The sequence below is a fragment of the Dufourea novaeangliae genome, unplaced genomic scaffold (assembly GCF_001272555.1).
Source record: "Dufourea novaeangliae isolate 0120121106 unplaced genomic scaffold, ASM127255v1 scaffold2, whole genome shotgun sequence".
NCBI lineage: Eukaryota > Metazoa > Arthropoda > Insecta > Hymenoptera > Halictidae > Dufourea > Dufourea novaeangliae.
Window position 1 is genome coordinate 393,318 of NW_015373882.1, and position 19,999 is coordinate 413,316.

The following is a 19,999-nucleotide window of genomic DNA, read 5'->3' on the forward strand; positions in this document are numbered from 1 at the left end:
AGGTTCATTAAGCTTACTTTGACATACTTACTTTTGCAAATGTTTTTGTGCAATACGAGTTTTATATAGATTACCCTGCATCATTAGTAGAGTGCTGATTTTTATGCAAAATAAAAGTGTCTAATGGAATTTATAAAGACAGGAGCAATTGTGGAAGTTTATTGTCCTTCTTAAGCATCTTATTGAGTTCAGAATAAAATGGAAAACTCGTCGGATCCAATTAAAGTTTTGTTTTTATTGTATATCACATTATACCTTCTTTAGAATTAGTATACATATTTATAAAGGGAAGTAATGAGTAAGATATTACGGAAAACAAGGATTGCTTATTAATATATTTATAATTATTATGAACGAATAAAGAGACGTTGAACATGTAATATGAAATACAATATTACTATTGAGTTGTATGAGATATTAAATGATATTATATAACAAATAAATTTTCATTTAATAAACATTTGGCTTTAATTTTTCTTGTACTGTATAATAGTTTAGAATAATACGACATAATCGTATCGGTACGATTGAAAGAATCTTGTGTTGGTACCATTTAGTAAACGTGATCAATTGATTTATAAATGTCAATTGAACCTTTATAATAGCTGTCATAGCTACATAACGCGAATGTATAATATTCTACAAGAAACATTACTTTGAGGAAAATAAAAAAATACAGAATTAAACTGTGTTGTTAGATTATTGCCACCTAAAGTGCATTCGTCTTGAGTCCTGGGTTATATGTATCGGTCGAATCTCATTTTTTAAATAGTGGTAGTTGTAACTCTACGTGTTATCTACGAAATAGTTTGTTTTTATTTCTCACGACTGATTTCTTGCATATTTTTACCATTAGATGCTGCTTATATTTATTAATTATAAAGAAATTGCTGAGGCACGCTTTAGGAGACCTGTACACTATTGGCAACTCTCCCCTAGTACGCATTCAGGGAAATTAGTACAAGAGAAGAATAATTTTGTTATTGCAATATAGAGTACACATACTTCAACAAAGTTATAAATGAAACACGCTCATGTCATATGCTAATAATTATGTCCCCTTTATTGTAAATATAATTTGGTTTAATAAGCATGGTTAATATTATTCTTCAGAGGTATATTCCGCCAGTTGCTTCTAATTCGAGGAGACGTTGGTTTCGTATATTGCACATCTTAATTCGACTACAAACAATATTTCGGCATATTCTTGTCCCAAAATTTGAATCTACCGGGATATTTCTCTTTCATAGTGACCGTTGTGCTGGTGCCATCTCCGATTTGAAGATTTCTCTCGGTATTGTTTCCTTGTGGCTGCCATGCATTCGGACCGTCCAATCGACGTGACGTAGGTTTACTAAAAATAAAAGTTGTTAATTATATTGTAATAATCGTTTTTTATATGAATCTGTATAAGAACAAATATAAGCGAATGTATTCATTGTTCGTACCCGGAAGAAACAAAGCTGATCCACAAGTCGATATAGATATCGCGGATTTTGAGATCATTTTCTGACCGCTTCAAGTTAGCGTACTGCGAGCCGAGGAATGCCCCGGAAATGGAGAGTTCGTAAAACAGGTCATCCCCATGTGCGACGCCAGTTTTACTCAATTCGCCTCCGAATGGTAAAGTTCCAGTAAGAGTTCCGTGATAGCAGAAGTTGTAAGCGTACAGTGACTCCCCGTTGATGTTTCGGAGATATCTCAACAACTGCTGTAACGGATTCCAATAGAAGAGATCTGACGCAAGTTCCGTGTATTTTCTGATTACCTATAACCAAACCAGAAAACAATTTTTAAACCTCATATGCAGAAAATATGTTATTTTCACAATACAATAAAGAGTCCGTGAGAGTTGGAAACACTCTTCCGCTTAAGAACTTTCACGGTGCGTCGCGAATTGTATCAACTCCTCGCAAATCTATTGTTTGGCCGAAGCCCAACCCTCGGCAATAAACACAAGGGGGGTGGGGTATAAATTCTGCGCTTGGCACGTTTCCTCTTTCCTCCCCAGTGGTGGGGACGAAGTAGAAACTCTGACGAGGAATTTCGTACCGCACTCTAATCGAGTCTTTACTGTACGAATAATATCCAAAATTTTACTAAATTACAAACTTCCATATCTTTAACTGATCTACAAGAATCTGCAATACAAGTGCAATGTAACTTTGGTAGTTGATGCAACGTAAAATAATGTGAGAAAAATCTCTTCTATGTTCATAATTGTTACAGCTTCGATAATTATAAAATAATTACTTTCCTTGGTTGTGAGCTGTGGAATGGACATGGCGTACTGCACATTTAATCCAGGACGAGTATAATACGATTTTCATTTAATGCTATTCACAGTTAACCACAATGTTCAATAACGCAACGTGACATAACAGACAGGAGGCTTATAGACCACCATTGGTGGTCATGTGATTTCTTGTACATAAATATTGCGGTTACTGTTTCGGTTTGTTAAACACTACGTACATATTATTATTTATTACAATATTATTAGGTTGTCGTATAGGAAATATCGTTTCCATTGATTGCTACATTATATTACATATTTGTGAGTGAAAATTATTAATAGTGGCTTTTTTCTTGCATGTTAACTTAGGATTTGTAGTTTTTTCGACGCGTTATGTTACCAACGAAACTATTATACATATCTGGATTCCAGAGCCAGAGTGAATTAAGTCCACTTTTTAAAACAATGACATTTTACATGATTCCGGTAACGAATATTTCATTCTCTCCGGTGGTAAAAATTATTCCGTTCTAAGTCGTCTAGTTTCATATTGTTAAAACAGTGTAAAGTTCATCACATAAGGGAATTAATGCAAAGTTCACCATTTATAGATATAGAAACTTGTCTTAAATCTATTGAATAATTCGAAGGTAGCGATTATTGCTCCCTCAATTCTTACTGAACGGTTCCAAAGTTACAAGGTTTTCGCACCTTTGATTTGCTCTACTCTAAAGTTTGAAAAGTGAGAGTTAATACACTCTGGCTCTGGGGTCCACATATAAGTATTTGCAATCAATTGTAACAGATGATTGCTTAAAATGAAACTCAGTTGAAATCATTGTACCCATTCAATCTAAAATTTTCATGTGAGACTCAAAGGTAAACTACATAAAACTTTATTTATGGTGTCAGTGCATATTATTTTTCAACAAAGCAACATTGAAAAGACCACTGCAACTAATGCTGTTGCCCACAAATTAATTTCAAATTTAAAAATCTCTATGAAAGAACTTGCGGATGTCAATAATAAGTGTAAAGACATACATACACGTGAATTCCATTGTGGAACGTAACTATTAAAATTCTTTGTAATTAGATAAAGTATGAAATTACACTAAAAAAAATCGACAATTCATATGCAACTATGTAATATTATTCCAAATATGTCTGCATAATCCAAAAGGACATAACAATGTTGGTATTACAGTTGTTGTAAAGGGAGAGTCAGTTCAACTACCCCCTCGTATATCTTCGAAATCATTAATGATATCGAAAAATGTTTCGAGTAAAAATTAAATAGTTCCGAGGAGGGAATAATTTAATGTAAGCAGTTCTTTTGTAGGGGACATCTGAAGGTCGAATTTGTTTTTTCAATGGAATCATAACTTTTTAATGCATTTAAAGATACAGTTTGTTATTCCCTGTAAAAACATGTTAAACTATTTATGCCGGAAAATTATTAGTTTAGGAGAACCTTTAATTTCAAAATTGCGAAATAGTACTAATAATACGATGTTTACTTTCTTAAAATTTGTGTTCAAAAGTACGTCCTCAGATGTAACACGTAGTACCCCTTCGCAATTTTGAAATTACAATATCTCCTAAACTAATAGTTTTTCGGCATAAGTAGCTACAATCTTTTATAGCGAATGATTAGCTGTATCAACAAAAGCATACAAAATATATATGTGTAAAAAACACACAATTTGAGATTTATATGTTCTCTACTCGTTCATCTACAAAAAATTTCCTGCATCAATTTATTTCTCCTCTGAAATTATCAAACTTTTATTTAACATATTTTTCGGTACCAGCAGCAGCTTCGAAGGTATTTGCGGGGCTCTATTTAAATGACTCAGCCTGTATATTATATTATAAGACCATCCAAAAATGTGTAACAATGTTTATACCATGCTGCGTATATAAATTGGCAATTGTCGGATAGGAATATAAGTTTTTGTATGATATGGGACCAGACCTGCTCGTCGACAACTCTTGAATACAAATGATATCAATCCATTAACTAATATTTGCATTATGATACACATGTGCAGTTGCATGATTATCATTACCATATCGTATATATATACTTACAGTTTCCTTGTCGGTCGGCAGTTCAGCGCCCAGATAGAAATTCTTTAACTCCACAGCTAGTTTAGTACGATTCTTTCCCCTCGCTGGCGAGTAGGAACGGAGCAATTTTGCTATTACAGACACTGGCTCCTTTACACACTGATCATATAATTTCTGATCATCTAGCAACTCTGAAAATTCATGTGCTCAATTACTTACTTATTCCAAAATTACGCAAGGCTGATTTATAGAAATTGTATAACAATCGATAAACAGAGTATTAAAATATCTTTCATCGGAAGGTTGAATTCACACGCCAATTTCTGAACCATTATAAATCATTCCTGGAAAGCCTGGAAATTCTTTTAATGAATTTTCCGATCTTACTTTTGGTGAAGAACGTTCCCTCGTCCTGGACATTTCCGAGTATCACCGGGCTGTACTTCATCTTATGTTTCCGTAACAAATTCTCTGGAGTGTCCGTTATGAACGCGTCGGGTGCAACTTTTTCCTTACTGGGTGCCCATGTCGTCTCTGCCGCGATATCTATGTCATCGAAGATCAACAACGATGCTTCTAATAATGTCGACACATTTACATTTTGAAGACATTCGACCATCTCGCGGTTATTGCTTGTCGTGCAATTGCAAATTTTCGCAACTTTCTTCGGAAGCTCATAGTACGATGGATCATCGTTGAAAGCTTGTGGACAAAGAACGTTTCCACTTTCCCCAATCCAAGATCTAAATAAGTCTGCAACAAATGATTCGTATTAATTTACTTCTATTACTCTTCTATTGAAAGGGAAAGTGCTTCGTTGATTAAAGGATTAGGTGCAATAAATAAGTCATCATTTCTTTGTCACGGACTTGACGCTTTTCAATTTTTAACTACAGACGGCTCGTCTCAGACACGAGTCGTCTGACGACTACTTTGCCACAGTTTTAATAACCAACTGAACGTTAACTTTCAGTACTGTGATGGAAATAGTGTGCCACTTACTGTCAATGGTAGGTACTCAAACGGTAGATTTTATAAAATTGTCTACCAAGTTGCGATAGTGAAATAAAAATTTCAGACATATCCCTGAAATGAGTCTCTGGTAGTTCAGAATTAAACTAAAAAAATTTGTTTACCCTTATTTTCTTTCAGAATGGTCGTGAGAATTGAAGATAGAAGACATATTGTCACTAAAACACTATAGCCACCTGACTTTCTAAAAAATCAGTATTTAATTTGACAAAATATAGTGGATTATTGTACCCATTGGTACACCCAATAATGGTGATATTGTGAAGTACTCGTATTTTGTGGTGTTGAAACCACTAACATCAATTTATACAGATAAGCAGATGAACAATATACACATCCCTCGATGTTTACCAATAATTTATTTTTAGTTGTGTGTTTATTCCATTTTCATGAAATCGTCCAGCAATTGAGCGATCATAGAAATACACTGAACATGTAATTTAGTATCTGGTCTTTAGTGTTACATTAAGTTTCAATGATTCCAGTTATTTATACGCTGAATTAAATCGTAATTTATGTTAAGAATCATTTGTAGATGCGGTTGAAAAATAAAATTGAGGAGTAATCAAACTGTCATTTCGGATCATATATGTATACGGTGTACCGAAAGAATTGATTTGAATTTACTATTAGACTATTAGGTCTACACACCAATACAAAGATATGAAAATCTTCTGAGCTTATTATCAAAACAAGGGAACTTCGGTGAATCGAATATTCAGATTTTTTTTTACAATATGTTCCAGGTTTCTAAGAAACTTAAAGAGAAGTACCAGGCAATTGTTTTGTTACTTTTTGATTTTTCAGGGTATAAACATCTTTGAAGGTAAACATGTATTTTTCTATTTTCCTGTATCTCTGGAAAACTATAATAGGTATAAAAAAAATTGTTTGAATGAAAATGCAATAGTCTATTACGCCCTGTAGAACTGTGCAATTAAAATATTAAAAATTTATTCTTGACATAAATAAATGAAAATATTATTATCAAATGAATCTAAAAATCATCGGTGTACTAACACCTTTTTCTGCCACACTATCATCCACAGCTTTCATTAGAATTGTTGTCGATAAAGAAGCGTATGATCTCAATGTACTCTATTTTTTAGACAGCGCAAATATTTATAATCAGTATTATGTTACATCGATACAAAAAATGTATGAATACTTATTAATAATAAAGTCATTACTCTAAAGAAAAACAAATACTGAATATTGTGTTATTATTGAGTAGATGTTACATACCTTGTGATTTCGGCGAAAACTTTTACCCACTGAAGCGCCAGCTGTTGATCCTTCAAACCGCAATTCCCAGGCGCCTCATTATCACCGGAATTAGAAAATCCAAGGATGTTCAACCGATAATTGATAGTCACGACCACGATTGGTTTGTCGAGCAAGTATTTTGGTCCGACGGAGTGTGTACTGGCATTTCCACTCACGAAATTGCCACCGTGTATAAACACGAAAACAGGTAACAGAGACGCCGGTTTATCCTGCAACACGAAAAATCGTGCAAAGAACCGACATGTTAATAGATGGTTCATTTGTACTTTCACACCAAGTGCTCATGAATGGAGCATAATTTACGTAAAGAAACGTGCGTACATTTCAGCAACATATCTCCTTATACAAATTTCTTTCGTCATCTCTATAATATTCAGAACACGTAAAATTAAGTCAGTGTACGAAATTTTATTGCTTTTAGTGACAAATATCCCCCGACTGAAATGAAAAGCGAGGAGAGAACTGAGGTGCTCATAACAAAAACGACATTCTCAAAATATTTCGGTTTTTATGAAAACAGATTCTAGTGGTCGGAAGCAGGATACACAATGTGGTGGAATCTATACTATTAAACACGACCTATGACTTGATTTATTCCGAAAAGAAAATTGAAATTGATTGAACAAAAATTAAAGATGCCAAAGTATTACTTTATTGTACTGATAAAAAAAAAATCGACTAAAGTCGTTTGTTATATGAACCCGTGAGTTGATAGTCGCTTTTAGCAAAACCAAAATACGAAATTACTGGTATTGGAGTGAATATAGTACAGATACTTTTAACCGAATAGGACAATTTAGTAATTCATGGTAATGATACAGTAAATATTAATACAGACGTTATGATAAATAAAAGATGTTCCATGAACATTTAACACATGACACCGTAGTTTTTGAATTATACTATAGTGGATCATCGATAATCCTTGAATGGCACATTTGACATGAGTCTGCAATCCGCTAATAAGAGCCATCCACCGAATGAGTAATTTATATTATACAGGTTGTTAATAAAATTGTGGGACAATTTCACAGGATGGAGTCTACGTACTAAACTGAGACAAAAATCAAGAATGATGAAATTACGTTCGAGGTTTTGTTTCTTACTTATTAATTGCTAAAAATATTAGCAAAGTATGTGTGAAATGTGTCTGACCAACCGAGTTATACTACTCGAGCAGACGCTGCCCCAGTTGATACACGGGGTCGGTCAATTCAGTGTCGTAACCTCTAAAAAGACCCACGTACGTTGCAACTGAAGTGGTGATATATGATGCTTTGTGTTGATTTAATTGCATACTTGTATGCGCGTGTGCGTGACAATTATCAGTGAATTTGTGTAAAAGCCATGTGTATTTCAAAGTCCTATACGGCGGTATTCGATAAACCCTTGTGGATTTCAGAGAGTTGGCAAATTTAATGAAATTGTAAAAAAATAAAACAATTATGAATTTAATAGTGGAATAAATTTAAGAAAAATTATTGCAATTCCACGAGGAGTCTAGACGGTAAGTAGATCTTTCTAGATGGCTACGGCACTGACAGATACCGACCGATCTCGTCGAACAGTCGAGGAGCGCACCTCTCAAGTAGAAAAATTCGCTTATTTTTAACAATTAATAACTTGAAAATAAAGTCTCGAAAGCAATTTCGTCGTTCTTTATTCTCGTCTTAGTTTGCCACGTAGAATTCATCCTATGAAAATGTCCCACGATTTATTAACATCCTGTATATGTAAGTTATGCAATTATCTATCCACTGTCTTTAAGTTCTTACACCCGTGAAGCTATAACATGTACCACCAATATTTACACAACCTTTTGTGAGTTCATTAATTTAAAAAAGCTCAGTCATTACCTCTGGAGTGTACACATTTAAGAACAAGCAGTCCTCACTTCCTTTTACCCTCCCTTGGTCGAACTGTGGGCACTGGCAATGGTCTTTATTTGCGTTCAGAACATCGTCCCATGGTTTCTTTGGAACTGGAGGCTGAAACCTATTCAGAAAATATTAACTTACTTATTCGCAATACTTTATCGTAGGAAAAGACTAGATAATAAGCCTCGGTTGTCAAAATGTCTCACAACTGTATTATTGATAGTGAAAATCTTTGTGTCTTTCTTGAAGTAATGTTCTTCAAAGAAATTTTGGAAATTGGTTGATTTAGCAGCGTTAGCATATGATTGACGTATGTCCGAATGTGTCGTTACTCTCTACAAATTTTATTTCGTACAAAACTACAAATTATATTGATCCGTGTGTTAGAAAAAGGTACGCATTGCTTTATCCTTTGTATATTCGAAACTAAATGAAAACGTTTATGTATAGTGTTTTTTGTTGATTATAAATGATACGAACATGATTGAAGAAAGTTAAATGACTAATTATATGTACATGAAATAATATTGTATAGCTATACTAACAGAAAATTGAAAAATAGATGGCTAAATCAACTACTCTGCAAGAACCATATTGTGAAACGTTGAGTATGTCTATATCTAATCAACACTCTGGGGCACAACTTCGCTGAAAGTGTTTAGATATGTTTTGTGGTGACGGTGGAATGAATGCAAGTACCAATAGAAATTATTAGCTACTGATTTTTATAGACCTAAATATTTCCGGTTTCCAGTAATTTTTTTTAATTCCACCAGTTAATATTTCTCATTTCCTAGATATTAGTAACCTAGTATAATTTACTAGTTCAATAATATCTAGAAAATGAGAAATATCTTTTATTTTTAAACTGCTGTTCCGTAGCTCTATTCGAGCTCTTTACGCCAGATAATGTCCCCTCTTTTATTAATTTAGAATTCTACATAAGTCAACTTCAATTTGAGTTAAAGAATTAAAACAGTCTCAGTAGAATATTTTCATCGATGTTAATTTTAAGAATTATTGTTAAGCACAGTAATCTTTATCACACTTAATTTCATTTATAGAATACATTATATATAATTCAAACTAATTATAAAACGATTTCGGTACACTCAATTACGCATCCATGTAACAACCAAAATGGAGGGCAAAAGTATTTTTATAGATGTCGAAGGGAAATGCAAAATGAATGTACCACGTAATATTGATTCCACTCGACAACGATAATGAGAAGTAACTTACAGACAATGCTACTTTAGGCATAAGAAGAGGCAATTAAAATTAACTCTACTAATCAGAAAATTTCAATTTAAAGTGTTTATACAGATGCTGTGGGTATACGTGAACTCAGGTGTCCATCAGTATTGTGATGTACACATTGCGACAAAGTCATTCGTCAGATTGCCAGCAAATAAACGTGTTTGGAATTGTTTAGGTATGTCTAGACAGTTGTCTGGGTTTGCTTTGAGATTCAGATAGACACAGCCAATTTTTGAGATATTTATTAGCTTATTTGAGACACATCGGATTCTTTGTTATGGACTTGGATATACCTGGAAAATAACAGTTTCGTTTTGACTACTTTTACATCTTAAGCCCACACGCATCGAAAAGACGATCATGATTTATGAACCGGTTTCCATGAATAAGGAACCTTTGCGCAACGTCCTGCGTGGTCCACGCGAGAAAAGGAAACCACAGGGTCAGTAGACGTTGCACAATTCGGAAATCGTCCTGGATTAAGATTCGTCCTTTTTTTCATCCACCACTGAACTCATCCCCCTAACGTCTCGTTGAACAGGGATTAGATAAATTAGGTTTACAATTTTTAAGTAGAATTTTAGCTAGAGTCATAAGAAACTGGACTTCTGATCAGGACGAATTGGATCGCCAAAGTGAATTGCCTGAACTTCCAGGATAAAATGAACTGGCCCACCAAACAGAATTGAACTGAACTTCCAAGTGTGAACAAACTGAACTTGCAACTAGAACTAACAAACTGAACTCTAAGTACCTTGCGAACTCTGTCTTTTGTACGTTAACTCCGGACTTTGTACAATAATTCGTTTTTTCTTACATTATTCTGTGTTATCAACCTGAAAGCGTTGTCGTTATACCGAACCAACAGCAGTATTCTTAGCGCTCGGAACAAAAGTGCTGTTTTTTAATGCAACGCCCTTGACAAGTTCATCGACTTTCATTAAACTTCAGCATTCTATCGTGAATAAACAGAATTGTATCTCGTTGGCGAAAATGTGTAGATACTAACACATTATATGTCGAGTACTAAAAGGTATTCTGATCTAGGTTATACTGTACTGAATTTTGCGATTCGAAAGAGCAATTTATTGCCGCCAACCTAATAGTTAACATATTGACTATCATTGTGGCCACTGTTGACTGGAGCTCATAATTTACACGACGAAATATTAAATTTCTAAACATCAGGCTTTACCATCTCGTAAATATAATTAATAGTAAAGTAATAACAAAAATCATAAGTTTTTAAGTCAACTATTTCAGTCTATTTAAATATGGTACTGTCGTAACTATAAAAACTGTGGCAGTAAACGTATTAAAGAGTAGGTTTACATTTTTTAACTATAAGGGTACAAACCTCAGTTTTCCAACGGGTGGTTCCGCATAAGGTATTCCTTTATATGCACGAATCACCTTACCGGAATCGGACTGTATTTCTGTACCTTGTATAAGGCCTAGATGCGTTTCCACTGTACAATCGGCGATAGTGCTCGCTACGCAGAATCCCAGAAATAGCAGCCATAATAGTCGTTTCATCGTGATTGTTCTCAACTTGTAGCCAATCAGCGACAGTCGTCCCTTCGTATAAAAATAGGAGAACTCTGGATCGTTCGACTTATTACAGACTTATATACCATAAGGTGACGGGATATATTAACATAAATATAGTGTATAAAATATTCCTTGATAGGTGCAAAATGTCCCACCAGTTGACAAGGCATTGATAATGGAAGTAACGTGTATTTTTCTTTCGAAAGTATAATAATGAGACCTGGTATTTGTATTAGCATTTCCTTCGTTTAATTTATACAATAATTCCTGGCCGTAGCGATACGAGAACGGTGTAATTCTGTAAGCAGTAAATAAAAATGTACGGAATACAAAATGACATATAAGAACCAGAAATTGTGGTCTTTGGGATTTGAATATATCATAATGTGTATTTACAATAAATATAGTATTGAGTTGTCGGAAATATAAATGATGGATCTCTAATCATGTATTTTGTGTTATAATTCCATAATAGGATGATCTGGTTTTACTTAAAAAGAAATGTTAGAAAAGAAATTCTTATTAGATAGATCAATTTCTTTCGATATACTGTACAAAAAATTATTCATCATATTAAAAGTATATAAGTTCTAAAAGTAAGTCAAAGTTATTGATCACGTACTAAATGAGCGTCTGAGTACCATCTCTAATAAAGACAATTATTTTAAATGTCTTGCGAACAATATTTCATTTTTCGATTATTTCACCATACTACACTTTCCATAGAATAGATCAATTTGAAACTCTTGTGTCAAGAAAAGTATCTGTTTCAATGTAAGTAACCCAGATAGCACCGTACATTCTAAGGACGTCCGTTTCATGTCCAGTTTATATCCGAATGTCCTACGTCCATTTTGGACATCCCTAGGACGTTTGTAAGACTTAAATTTCGGATGTTCTAGGAACGTTCGTCCCAAAAGTCCTACGGATGTTCTCAAAACTTAAATTTTAGATGGTTTCGTTTAGTATTGTTGCCAATATCATACCGTGTAAGGTGATGGAACCCCATGAACAAAGTGTCAGTCTTTAAAGAATCAATAGAGAAGTGTAACGATACTAGTGGCTTTGTGCAAAAGCCTCAAGAAAGTTGAAAAAACATGTTTCTTCTTAAACTGTCTCTAACCAACACCGAATCAGAGTTTTGCTGTGAAAACAGAAATAAACACAATGTACTTGGAGATCATAATCCCCAGACCTATATTTTCATTATAATTCCTTATAGGAAATTTAACCTTTTATTTATTAACAGAAACTAACTAGATCTAATTTCTACTGAGTGCGGAAATCGCAGAAAAGTTAATCTTTTATTTGTTAAACACAAACCAACCTAACTTAACTCCTGTCACCTTGCACCGAATGAACGCTAACCGCAATTTTAAACATTTGGGAAACATTTCTTATACGTCTTTTAAGACATTACCATAGCGTTTCTAAAATCTCTTTAAACGTTCCCAAAACGTACAGGGAATGTTACTTTTACACATTCGGGAAACGTTCTGAGAATGTTGACACAGGACGTCCTCAGGACGTTCCACTTTGTAAATAGGTAGGACCTTCCTAGGATGTTTAAAGATCTTAACGAGGACCTAACGAGAACATATGGACCTTTTCGGGACATCCTCCGAATGTACAGAACGTCCAGAACGTACGTCCGTCGGACGTACATAGGACGTTTTTGTGCTATTTGGGAATCTAATAGTAAAGAACTTATTCTGTTAATGTACGTATTTTGGTTGTAAATGATAATTAGAATCATTCTTTATGCATTTAGTGAGGGGACTTCCATTCCACCCACAGAGATAAAATATATACAAACGTTGAATAACTGAAATTCTCCAGAAAAAATATATACTGGCAACACCACATGTGACATTACAAACTCATTATCGCCTTGTGGATGATAAAGCGTGGGTATTTACCCGTCAAATGCAAAGCGGAAATTATTATCACATAATGCCTAGGAAATCAACAGCTGATAAGCAAAAAACAAACAATTACATTGTTATCATTATCAATGCTACAATATACTTATCATAGCAGTCCCCTATGATCTAAAGTTAGAAAATCAATAATGTAAATATGCATAGTATACACGTGCACGGTATACGTATGACCGACATATAAGAATTAACAAAGTGGATTTTTATTTATTTGAAACTCTTCTACCACGGTCAAAGTTTCCCATTATTTTCGAAATAATCATCTGAATATAATGGGCTCCCATGCATAAACATCTAATTGTAATATAAGTTTATAAAAAATACAAACATTTAATAAAAATACTTAATAGAACTACATTAATCGCTGTGTTTTATCTCATAGTTTCAAAGCCTCTTTTCAGGGCGTTCACATCCCAATTTCATTTCTCCAAAATCATGACGAGAAATGTCGACACTCAATGAGATCATTAACCCATCGGTAATCGCGAAAATCATTGGATAGGGAATTAATTGATATTCCTTGTTATGCGTCGCACCGGCGACCTGGAAAAATCTCTACACGATTTCGTTCGGTCATCGAGGCAATATAAGCCCACGGAAAATAACACAAGACTTCTTTTCTTTTTCGTAGCCGCGCTTTTCGGTTCTGCGATTATCATCACCGCGCGGCGGCGAGCTAAGAGCAACGGTCACTTAACTGTACGATTTCGAGGTTCTACGACATTCTCTCTACCTTCGGCAACGCGACATCGTGTCTACGCGCGAGCAGACAGGTGATTCTCGTAAAACTCCAAACCTGCAAAGTGTAACATTCGACATGGTGATCATATATCTCTCAAGTGCAGCGATCCTCTCCAGCGACCCCTAAGAGCCAGCGAATCTTCTGCCCAAACGAGAGCCGGAATTTCGATCGAGCCGTAAACGTACGCGGAATCATTCATCCTCGTCATCAGTGGTACGTTAACGTCTACCCGGACTGATACTAGAGTTAGGCAGAATTTTATTCGAATAATACACAGTGAAAAGCAGCAGTATCTAAGGGTGTCGTTCTGAGCTTTAAACAGTTAATGAGATTAAATTATTATTCGACAAATGTTGATTCATTCGTAAGGAAGTATTATTATATTATAACAATTTAAATTTCCATGTTTAAACAATGAAAAATGACGAAATACTTGATTTAGTTTTTATTCGTTATTCGAAATTTCTTATCTAGATAATAAGTTTGCCCATCTCTAACTGATACACGCCGATTTTGATAAAACTTAGACTATTATTAGACTTATCTAAGGAGATAGCTGTAACTCGTTCGTGCCGGTTTTTCACTTTGAGAGAGATATCAACCCTTTTATCCGAACCGCCCTTTCAATAAGTATACTATACGTGCTTATAAGTCGTAAATAACAAAAGATATAGAAAAATGGTTGAAATAAAAGTTATATCGTTTCTTGAGATCTATAAAGTTGCGTGTACATTTTTTTCAAAAGCAATCATCAATTTGTAAGATTATCTCATCAGAAGGAATACATTGTCCATGTAGTTAGGTACATACTCTGTGAAAAACTGTTGTGTGACGTCACCATGGGTTCTCGAAGGTGATTGGCCGGTTCACTCATCCGGAAAGTGCACCCATCCGTGATAATGGGTATATAAGCTGTCACCTTTCAGATGTCCGACATTCAAGTCTGCTATTACACAGAGACAATATGGAGTATTTCAGATCCTTCCTTCGCGTAATTGGATTGCTCGAATCTGCGAAAGTGGATTTCATTTCTGATCTTCCACCCGAGGTATCGCAGTTAATTCTAGGTAAGTTGGATCCTAAATCCCTAGTGTGTGCTATGCAGGTGTCAAGAAGATGGTTAAATGTCTGCAGGTCCCACAAACACCTCAGACGAACGGCCAGGCATCATAAAAAGCGTTTCGAACGGCGAATGAGAGATTTCCTCGGTCCTGAACAGGTGAGGATGGAAATTCATAGAAAACTTCCGAAACCTGTTCAAGCACCGAGAATTGTAGTTCATGCTAGGTTTGAAGCAGACACAATTTCCGGGAGAATCACCCGTTATGGGACGCCTCGAAAATGCGTTCAGGCGAGATCCAATGTAGCTATAAGACCTTCTAGATGTATTAGAATGTAATCAATAAATTTTGACAAGTAGCTCAGGAAACATTATATAATTAGAGGAATAAATTAGTTAAATAATTTGAATAAATACAATAATAATATATTTATATTTTATCGGTAATGTATATTATCATACAATAAATATACGGACTCGCAGAATTTATAGTGGATATAAAGTTACTATGAATTATGTTATAAATATGTGATTATAGTATTTCACAGTTTCAATTCGCTTCATCGATTGCTACTATCGCCTCATCATATTTTATGTACATTTTTTAGCTAGAAACTACTTAGTTAACCAATTGAAATGTTTTAGACTCGCATTTACTACCACGTAAATAAAACGACATCTGATGATACACAGTTACAATTAGAATATAATAGTAAAAAAATTAAAATTTTTACTCACTCGTTTATATGAAGTGGAAAGTAAAGTCTAATAAAACTCAAGTAAACGGCATAAGAACTTCCTCCAAGCTTAATGTTGTGTGCTCTGTGTCCTGTACATTGATAGATCCCGTAGCTAGAATCAGCGATCGATGTCACTTCTTGTCAGCGTTATTATTGTCGTTGCCAGTTGCAACGTATACATGCATACATGGTATATGTAGCTCATTTTCATCTGTATGAATGACAAATTCAAGTACACCCAAATTAATTGCTTTAAACTAAATATTTTAATTTTGACAGTTATCAAAAAGTAGAATTATTACCACGGAATAAATTGTATTGTCCATTTCATTAAGAACATACTGCGTTAAAAACTCTGTTCTGAGACGCATCCATCCGTTCTCGAACGTGATTGGCTAATGCACTCATGCGGAAAGTGCAATCATCCGTGATAATGGGTATATAAACTCTGATCTTTCAGATGTCAGACATTCAACTCTGCGTTTGTACAACGACAACATGGAGTACTTCAGATCCTTCCTTCGCGTGATTGGATTGCTTGAGCCTGCCAAGGTAGATTTCATTTCTGATCTTCCGCCAGAAGTATCACAGTTACTTCTACGTAAGTTGGATCCTGAATCTCTTTTTTGCGCTGCACAGGTGTCAAGAATCTGGTTGAACGTGTGTAGGTCTGATCGGAACCTCAGACGAACTGCCAGACGTCACAAGCGGCGCATCGAGAGAAAGGGGGTGGTAAACTTTCTCGGAAACGTTCCTCCTGTGCAAACCACAGTGAACATCCAGAGACAAATACCAGTTTCAATTATGGCGCCCAGGATTCTACCTCATAGTAGGATTGAAGCTAACGCCATGTTTGGGAGAATTGAGCGACCGCGGAAACTTCCTAAATACGTTCAGGTGAGACCTAATGTAAATGTAAGACCATCTAGATGTATTAGAATGTAATTTAATAAATTTTGACAAGCAACTTATATCAATATAATATGTTGAGCAACACATTATTTAAATAATTAAAATAAATACAAAAACAATGTTGTAATAGTTTATTGGTGGTCAATATTATAATACATATATACGCGGACTCGGAGGATGTATAATGGATACATTGTTACTGTACATAATGTTAAAAGTTTTTAAATATAGTAATACACAGCTTCATACTTTTGACCATTCCTTTTATTATTAATAACAGACAATGTGTAATCTGAACATTGCATTTGCTTGAATATTCTGGGTAACATGCGTATCTTCTACCACGTTAAGGTAAATATATGACATTACTGTTTGACCTGTTCTAGGCATTGTGTAGTGATAGATATAGTTAACTGCCACCTCGGTTGCATTCAGAAATGAGACAGTTCTCTGAAACTGCGACCTCGGAAACTCGAAAAATACGCTCAGGTAAGACCCAATGTAGCTATAAAGTCATCTAGATGTATTAGAATGTAGTTTAATAAAATCAAAATGTATTAGAACGAAGGTTCATTAAGCTTACTTTGACATACTTACTTTTGCAAATGTTTTTGTGCAATACGACTTCTATATAGATTACCAGCATCATTAGTAGACTGCAGATTTTTATGTAAATAAAAGTTTCTAAAGCAATTTATAAAGACAGGAGCAATTGTGGAAATTTATTGTGCTTCTTAAGCATCTTATTGAGTTCAGAACAAAAAGGAAGACTCGTTGCATCCGAACGGTGCATGTGGTTGGATATTCAGGGTAACATGCGTATCTACCTCCACGTTAAGGTAAATATATGACATATAACATTACTGTTTGACGTGTTCTAGGCATTGTATAGTGATAGATAAATTTAACTGCTACCTCAGTTGCGTTCAGAAATTACACTCTTCATTGATTGTTACTACCGTCCCCTGATAATGTACGTGTATTTTTTTTTCATGTACTATTTTATGAACCAGTTGAAGTATTTTAAAGTCGCATTGACTTCCTAATCTCTAACATGATTGGCCAATTCACTCATGCGGAAAGTGCACTCATCCGTGACAATGTCTATATAAGCTCTGATCTTTCGGATGTGAGACATTCATATCTGCTTTTATACAGCGATGACATGGAGTACTTCAGATTATTCCTTCGTGTAGTTGGCCTGCTCGAGCCTGCCAATGTGGATTTCATTTCTGAACTTCCGCCATCGGTATCGCAGTTAATTTCAAGTTGGATCCCGAGTCACTACTCTGTGCCGTGCTAGTGTCAAGGAGCTGGTTGCATATCTATATCTCCATCAGGAGCCTGCGGCGGACTGTCAGATATAACAAACGAAGCGTCCAGACGAAAGGGTTGGGAGTTATTCTCGGAAACCATCCTTCTGAGCAAGCCAGAATGGAAATCTTGAGAAAGCTCCCAATTCCGATACACGCACCGAAGCGTCTACCTCATACGAGCTTCAAAGCCGATGTCATCTTTGGGAGTACTTAGCATCCTTTCATCATTCTGAGACGTTCTAGAGTAAGATGAAATGTAGCTATAAGACCATCTAGATGTATTAGAATGGAATTTAATACATTTTTTATAACTTATTTACTTTAGCGAGTTTTACAATATACAGCAACATAATATTGATATATTCACTGTTTTCATTTAGGAACGGAATTGCTTTTACTCCATACTACTATATATTTATTTGGTCGTATGTACCTATTGAGCGAATATACATATATCACGAAGCGTATAGGTTTGGAATAATAAGGAATTGTATCTAGATGTAATACCGGTCAGAAGTATTAGGACATACGATCTGTATGTATGAAATGTCATGTTTCGTAAAGATTATACACATTAAGTCACGTTTAACATTTCATAGTAGCTTAAACGTTGTTCATTAACCTTTAATATAACCTAAAAAATACTTATTTCAGTCATTTAGCCATTTTGGAAGGTCCTTTAACATTTACTATATATTCAGTAAGTGTTCCAACACGTATGAGCGGAAGTGTATCTATGATATTTCCGGTGGACGGGCAAAAGAGTGTAAGTCTTATTAGTTTTATACGGAAACACGTAGAATATTTAATTCCGACTATACTACTTTTCCCGTCCACCAGACGTATGTTGTACATGTTGAAGACAATGGAAATTCAGCATAGTTTCTATGGCTCATCATTATGATCGCGTTAAATTCTATAGATTTGCAGATAGTGACAGTTCGAACCATCCTTCATAAACTTTATTCATCGAGCATAAGATTATTAATATTTATAGTCATACTTGAAAAATAATATTTAAATCAGTATAATCGCAACTAATAATTTCGAAGAGGATAAAGTTAATACTTAAAGACTTCAAGTGGAACAATCTTGCACCGACATAATTGAAATATCCTCAGTTTCAAGATTGTGGTTGGGAATAATTTCAGACTACGATGTACTTCTTCAGTCACTGCTGAAGAATGCTAGCCTACATTGTAAGATAACCCACCCCTGGACCTAAGACGGATTTCCCGGGGAAATTACTTAATCCTGCACAGGTGCAAAATTCTGTCTTATATGAGGTTCGAGGTTGAATGCCATGTTTCAGAGAATTCCTCGGAATCTTCCAAACCGCACTGAAGTGAGCGCCTTGACTGTAAGACGTAGTAGATGTACTAAGATTTATTTTAAAGATGAAATTTGTTGTAATATGCTTGCTATGACAAGTGTTTTAATGAATTCTAGTATTGTATGAGGAAACAGAAATATATTCAGAGACAATTTCTTGACTCCACTGTCTTAACGGACAAGGTGAACAACTACAACTATGATTTATAAGTGAATAAATTGTAATAGTTTGAAATAAATTTTGTTGTCGTCTACGTTAGATTATATTATATAAATATAATGTGCATTTATTTTTCATTACAAATTGAACTGTGGTGTGGGGAACAATTATGATTTAAGTTTCACTTGAAACGTTACAAGTTCGAGTTTCGCCTACGACTGCTTTCGTTATGACGAGATTAATTATATATTTTACATTACACGAGCCTCTCTGTTAGGAGAACATATGAAAAATTTTGTGAAAACCTTGTATCATTTTGGCTCTTTCCGAAATTTAATATGTTCATGTTGTGATTACAATTTTTTCGGAGAAATTGAAATTATCACAGTAATAATAGTAATAAATATTATATACAGTAATTTACTTATCTAGTGTACTTTAGACCGACGATTGTTAAAAGATAGTGCTTAGTCTATATTGC

General features: G+C 34.7%; 1 protein-coding gene across 1 annotated transcript; it reads right to left on the bottom strand.

Annotated features, from left to right (window-relative positions):
- Positions 1-1,037: 1,037 nt before the first annotated feature.
- Positions 1,038-11,301, bottom strand: LOC107195188 (venom carboxylesterase-6-like). Its single transcript, XM_015585021.1, has 8 exons — positions 11,123-11,301; positions 8,485-8,623; positions 6,587-6,837; positions 5,573-5,634; positions 4,697-5,062; positions 4,331-4,500; positions 1,449-1,768; positions 1,038-1,354 (listed from the first exon to the last, which is right to left on the bottom strand). Exons 1-8 carry the CDS (start codon positions 11,299-11,301, stop codon positions 1,183-1,185), a joined length of 1,659 nt encoding a protein of 552 aa, XP_015440507.1. The 3' UTR covers positions 1,038-1,182.
- Positions 11,302-19,999: the final 8,698 nt, after the last annotated feature.

Excerpts from the sequence above, each read along its gene's own strand:
- LOC107195188 (XM_015585021.1), bottom strand. The coding sequence starts at position 11,301 with ATGAAACGACTATTATGGCTGCTATTTCTGGGATTCTGCGTAGCGAGC. Across the intron at positions 8,624-11,122 it reads CCACCCGTTGGAAAACTGAG|GTTTCAGCCTCCAGTTCCAA; the intron begins GTTTGTACCCTT and ends TTTTCTGAATAG. Across the intron at positions 4,501-4,696 it reads GGGAACGTTCTTCACCAAAA|AGTTGCTAGATGATCAGAAA; the intron begins GTAAGATCGGAA and ends ATGAATTTTCAG.